Source organism: Nanorana parkeri, unplaced genomic scaffold, assembly GCF_000935625.1.
Source record: "Nanorana parkeri isolate BGI_ZX_2015 unplaced genomic scaffold, ASM93562v1 scaffold869, whole genome shotgun sequence".
Lineage (NCBI taxonomy): Eukaryota > Metazoa > Chordata > Amphibia > Anura > Dicroglossidae > Nanorana > Nanorana parkeri.
Window position 1 is genome coordinate 218,590 of NW_017307137.1, and position 6,739 is coordinate 225,328.

Sequence of the window (6,739 nt, forward strand, 5' to 3'; positions counted from 1 at the left end):
TATATACATACATACATACATACATACATACATACATACATACATACATACATACATACAAAGTATTGTGAACCTCTCTTCTTCAGGTCAGAAGCAATACTAAGCAACATGACAGTTTGTCAGTTAAGGCAAGAGAAAGCTGTTAGAGCAGGGGGAGGGGGTTAGTGGGGTGTCATAAGAGTTGGACGTGGAAGTAAAAAATGCCTCCTGATAATCAAAAGACAGAAAAAAATAAGCGTAGGATGACAAATAAACCCTAAACAGATCAGAGATCTACAACATACATGAATATTGGGATGTTCTGTAGATTTCATAAAAAGTTCTGGTAGTGTGTCAGAAAACCAGAATCTCCATTAAGTCCCTCCTTTATGGCATTGAAATGCGAAATCATTTTCATCTCAAATGTTTTTCTTTCATGAGAGTTTTTCAAATTCCCTTTTTAGTACTTTAATTTTGAGGTTTTGGATGTAGTGATCCTTCTGGGAGAAGTGATGTCCTACTGGAGTGCAATATTCATCCTCTTTGTGGTTCTTGATCGAGCTCCTGTGTAGGTTCATCCTGAGCTACACCTGCTAAAGTGGTGTACATGATACAGTGTTCAGCATGTGACAAAGGTTGTTACATTGGGGAAACTGGCCTTAAGCTGCAGCTCAGGATGAACCTACACAGGAGCTCGATCAAGAACCACAAAGAGGATGAATAATGCCCATTTTATATTTGTAAAATATAAAATATGAGGTTACGACAAGTAAATGGATGCCTAACATGCCCAGGTTAAAAATTGCATGTGTCCAATAAACTGCAACAAAATTTAGTACTCCAAAAAGTCCATAGATGACACTTTAAAAGTCACTACAGGTCATCAGTTTATGGATACAAGTAAATATTGGCACTAGAATTATTGCTCTCACTTTCCCTCATGAGATTACAGATGAGATTTCCCAGCAATGCATTGCTGATGTAATCGTCCCAGGATACAACGCTTTTGGCACATACATCATGTGTGCCAAAACTGGACCAGGAAGTAGATGAACTCTATAAGTATATGAAAAACAAGTTTAACTAATACAGTTAATATGATTTTAAGTCATCATGCAGAGCTGCATGCTGCTGTGATTTTTAGTAAAAGGGGGTAAAGGTCCACTTTAACACCTGTATATTGTAAATCCATTATAGCTATCACTTATGATATTCTTTATCACATACACTTGTATGTGGTCCCTAAAGGTCCCCTCAAGTATCTTTACAACACAGATACAAGTATCTGTGCTTGGCAGAGAAATCTAAGGTAGCATCAGACAGAAGTTGGCTACAATACAAATATGAAAAAACGTCGGTTCTTCACAATGGTATGGAACCACTGCACAGAAAATATAAAAAGTCCAAAGCAGACCCTGGCCACTGATCTTCAGGGTCCCTGAGCGCTGAATGCATTAAGCTACCTATTGTTGATGCTGCAGTACAGTTGATTTTAATTGCCTCTTTCCATAAGAAGTGGCAAAGAGGAACACAAGGCTGAAGCTAAGTGGAGCTGAATTGTATTGATTTCTGAATTCTACTGGGAAGGGGGAACAGGGGATTTTGCCTGTAAATAAGAGCTGAAAGGGAGATCATGGCTAATGCCATTATGTAAATGTTATTGCCTACATGCTTGTGAACACAATAAGGGTTTACCAACAGTGTTTTGCTTTGTTTGTTTTTTCTATTCTTTTGCACAGGTTTATCAAAATGTGACAACGGAGATGGAACTTGTAGTCAGTACAACTATGGAAGTACTTCAGCACATGATGTCCGCTGTCATTTTGAATGATACTTGGCTTCACTCCATTCCAAGGACCAGCGATGTTTTATTTACCTTTCCCAATATCCCACAAGCTGGTGAGCTCTGCTTTAAAGAACAAATGATGTATCTACTTTCTGTACATTGCTGAGTTAAATTGTTACTTCCTGCCTGCATGCGTTTTTCATCTTCAGTATATGAACATATGTAAAACTGTATAATTGTATGCGGTCATACTTTTGTTTGCTGACTCAAGGAGAGGAAGTCCTTCCGGCTGAATGTGGCCCATATGCATGAAGCCTTAATGTATGAAATATTGCGATTTGCACAGTGACCACTGGAAGATGCTCTGTGTTTCACATATGCAATCACTTTCCCTCCCTGCTCCCAGAGTAAAGTTATGTGCAAATTTGGCTGCCCCCAGGTCCATATATTAATGTAACTATGAAACAGGGTTTTCAAAGCACAATCCAGATGTTTTGCATTAAGTTGGTCACTTTTAAATGTATATATTAAAAATGTAAAAGCACTATGGAGTCCCTTTTTAAATTTGAAGCAAAATAAGGGGCTTGCTATTGCTGATGCAGTGGCTTCAGTAATAATCCGAACCCAAGAATGCATATAGAGAAAGTAACAGTAAAGTCAAAAGTTTTATCTGCACAACTTGGAATGCACTAGGAATTATTAAAAGAGTGTAATCATGACAGCTAGGTAGCTAGCAATTTTAGAATTAGGAGTCGGCAAAGGCAGCCTCCATGGTTTTCTCAGGGGACATGTCTAGAAAAAGCAGAACTTCTGAAAATGCTAAACGACTTGCTGTTGCACTGACCCTCTGGTATTAGCCATTCCTGAGTCCCTGACCTTGAAGTATGCAGATTAGGAAAGTCAGTAGTCCTTATGTAGATATACAGTTCAGGTCAGATACTCAAAAGCAACAGGGTCAGCATGACAGCCAGACAATTGGCGCTTTCAAAAAGAGACTTTGGTAAAGGTAGCTTTCTTGTTTCTCTCATAACATGTTTAAGGGTGTATTGACTTCTTTCACTCCAGCAGGTGACAGCGTTCCACAGGAAACCACGAGGGAGTATAATGTAAGGCAGAACACAACTATAGATGAAGATCCATTTCCAGGAAAGCTTCCAGAAACCCCTCTCCAAGCAGTGATCCCATCTTCATCATATAAGGTGAGCTAATGTCTAGGAGTTTTGGTTTAAGTACTCTTAATAAGAACAAAATCCCTTCACATTGTACAGAACTGTAAACCCACTCTGTGCAAAAACATACGTGTTTGGGGCCCACATGACTCTAACAGTCCCTGTCATGCCGCATACCTGTGTGGCATCTCCTACTCTGCACCTCACTACAAACATAGATAAAACCTGTAATCCCTTTTTCCCTCTATTTTGGCCACTAGATGGTGCCATGCATATAGCAGATATAATCTGGCACATTTTTAGGGAAAAAATCTCGTACTAGAGATGATGGAATGATGAATCTTACATAATGTTGTTTGTTCATCTGTCCAGAGTGATGTCATCACTCATGCCAGCAACTATTTATGCTGATAGCTAGGTTTTCCAGGGGGTATATCCCGGCAGGCATGACAAAAATGACTGCAGTATACAGTTGCACATTTTTTAAAAGCAAGGCCATGCAAATATTAGGCAGAGCTAAGAAGTTACACAATTCTGACTTAAGTTTAAACAGATTTACCACCTGCATGTGAGGCACTCTCTAAAATCTTGTTGTTAAGGACTACATTGAAATTAGTTAAATTAAAGAGACTTACCACCCTAAACACAGTTGCAAGGCTTGCTAGTTTGTATTAGCAACCTACTTAGTGATTTCATTTGTTGCCTGGATTGTTTTACATTCAAAACCTTAGTGTTCAGTGTCAGCTACTATATTAAAACATATTGCTTCTGAAAAAGATATTGGGGGAATTTAACTGGAGCAGACAAACTCTGGAGAAGTTGCACATATCAACAATCAGCTACTGTTCAGTGTTTTCAGATAAGCTTTTCAAATGAAAGAGGGATCCAATCCTAAAACATTCACTTGTAGTCTGGAGAGATGTCAGATACTCTGGAAGATTAATGTCACCGCACATGCCTTTGGCAACGATATTAAACAATCCATCATTTCTCCCAGGCTACGAAGAACCTGTAAGATTTTTAAATTGGGAAAGGGCGGGCTTGAGAAAAATATATGATTTAGTTCCAATCGGTAAAAATACCCTTCTCTGAAATACAGGCAAAGAATAGACTTCCTCATTCAGAAGTATTTAGAAATTTACAACTGAACAGTTTTGTTGATTCGGTTTTATATAATGTGAAATTACCATCTGAATTAACAAATTTAGAAAGAGTGTATAAGAGACCCCCTTGGAAAAGCTAGTCTCTTGACTATTTATAAATCTTCAACAGAGCTCGGCCGCTAAAGTATGTGACCGCATGGGAAAATGAATTAGGAAGTCCTCTACAAGAGAGGGAATGGCGGCAGATTTGGGATACAGTAGCCCACTGTTAAAAAAATGATTTGGCGGTAGAGGCCAACTACACGCTAATGATTAGATGGTATATGGTTGCCACAAAACTGGCTAAGAATACATCTTCGCTCTGTTTTCAGGGTTGTGGGGAAGAAGGCACGATGGCCCATACAGTATATGGTGGAACTGCACAGGAATTCAGAGTTTTTGGTCGGAAATATTTAATTGACAGTATTGGAAAGGGAGATTAGGAAGGACCCATGGGAAGCACTGGTAAATTTAAAGCCACAAGGATGTACGAGCGACCAATTTAAACTAGTAACCTATATCTTTACAGCTGCTAAACAAACATTGGCAAGGGTATGGAAGTTGGGCATTGCCTAGGTCCAACAGGTTAAAAATAATATGTTCTGGCATTTAATAAATGAGAAAACGACAGTGATATTGAAAGATACAATCTTTACTAAAAGTCTGGCAACCCTGGGTTCAAGGATATATGCCATTAGACCTGTATGTATTTTTAGAAGATGGGGATAGATAGAAATAGAGACAAACGGGAACTGGATGGGGAGAAGGAGGGGATCTAGAGAGGATAAAGATAACAATATAGAAATAAAACCTGTTTGTTTGTTTCTTTTTATAGGTGGGCGATATGTAGATTTTAGCTGGATGGAGATGAGTAGGTCCCTCCTATAGGAGGGGGTTTTGTGGAATGAAATGTATTGATGGTTCATATGTTATAGTGAAAGGACAATGGTAGAGTGTGTAAGGGAAATCAAGAAAAGATTTTCTGTATTTTGTCATTAACTTTGACAATCAATAAAAAGTAATAAAAAAAAAAAAAAAATGAAAGCGGGAAGCTAATTGGTTCCTGATTGGTGACTGTGCCAGATTCTCAGATTTTGACAAATTCTCCTCACTGTATGTAAAATTACTGTTTGCTGCTATTTTCTAGGTGATGTGCCAATTTGCAGATGATCTGAGAGATAAACTCTGCCTCATCTGGAACGGCCTTTATCCAGTCTTACTTAACCTTATGGAAGTTTTCTTTGTGGGAGTCATAACTGCTGCTTTTGTCTTGGAGCTACTGAAGTTAGTTTATCCATCAAGAGAAAACAGGTAAGATTCAAACAATATCTAGAACTGTTATGATTTGCTGGAATCCATATGCTATCAATAGCAGTAGCTGTAACAAATGGTTTCCATTTTATTCATAACGTTTGCATAAACAAAGTAAAAATCTGACATTAACTAGTCTCTGGCACAAGAGCGTACATCAATAAAGCCCAACTCAGGCAAATAGTTGCTTTTAAAATAAGCAGCTCTGCTTACAATACCCACCTACTATCTGGTGCTGTCCCCCGCAGTCATTTCTTTTTCACATTAGCAGGGCTATTCACAAAAGGGTGAAGAGTTTGGAGAAGGGAACAATCGAGGACAACATAGCTGAACTGGAAAGTGAGCTGAATTGGAGAGTTTTTCCAAATCAGCTATTTTGGCCTAGATTGCTCACTTCTCCTGCATTCTCCAACAGAGTTATTTACAAAAGGGTGACGAGTTTGATGTCCTCAGTCCCCTTGGGTTGAATGATGCCAAACAAGAGCATATAAACTGCCTAAGGAGTCCCTCTTCCACTTGTATCTTTAATAATCACAAAAATTGGATTTTTGTACTCGCCATAAAATCCTTTTCTTGGAGTCCATTGAAGGACACAGTAAATCATTCAACTTTAGGGTATACTGCCGGCTACTGAAGAATTAAGACACAGCCTAACCTAAAAAAAGGTAGACCAGCCTAGGATGACCCCACCTACTACCTACCAGCATGTCTGTTATATAGTAAGCAGTACCAACAGCAGTATCATAAACAGAGGGGTGGGACTCTAAGAAAAGGATTTTATGGAAATGATAATTTCTTTTGTTTTACGAAAATCCGATTTTTTTCTTTCTGTCCATTGAGAGACACAGGAAGTAATTCACGGTCGGGATGTCCAAAAGCAGTCCAACTGAGGGGTGGGCAACATAGCAAAAAAAAAAAAAAAAATGCTATCAGGCCCAGGAGCACAGAAACTTGGAAACTTAAAGGGGTTCTAAAGCCTCTGGTTTTTTTGCCTATATCTACTGCTAGCAAGCAGTAGATATAGGCTGCGCGCTCACAAGCCGAGAATCCGGAACTGCTCGGGCGGCCGCAAAGGACCTTGGGGCAGGTGCATGCGCAGTTCGTATTCTCAGCCGGGAGACGAGCAGAGAGGCAAGGTAAGTCTATGGATGCTGGCACCCGCATGCAGACACCGCTGGATTGGAAGTGCCTGCAAGCAGAGAGGAGTCAGCGCTGGATCGGAGAGCCGCCGCACCGCTGGAGGTACAGATGAAAACATCAGGAAAGAAGATCGGATTAAGGAGACATCATTTAGGGTAAGTGCTGACATTAACATGGGGGGGGGGGGGGGGAAAAATGGACACATTTATTTT

At 39.6% G+C, this 6,739-nt stretch overlaps 1 protein-coding gene across 2 annotated transcripts in view; it reads left to right on the forward strand.

The window, feature by feature from the left end:
- GINM1 (glycoprotein integral membrane 1) overlaps window positions 1-6,739 on the forward strand; it is a 22,605-nt gene that overhangs the window by 13,900 nt on the left and 1,966 nt on the right. Inside the window, exons 5-7 of one of the 2 annotated variants that reach the window (XM_018565648.1) lie at window positions 1,719-1,878; window positions 2,834-2,964; window positions 5,224-5,387. In XM_018565648.1, coding sequence (XP_018421150.1) covers window positions 1,719-1,878; window positions 2,834-2,964; window positions 5,224-5,387 — 455 coding nt within the window. Of the gene's footprint in view, window positions 1-1,718; window positions 1,879-2,830; window positions 2,965-5,223; window positions 5,388-6,739 lie in introns of both variants that reach the window. The other variant, XM_018565647.1, reaches the window with a different exon arrangement.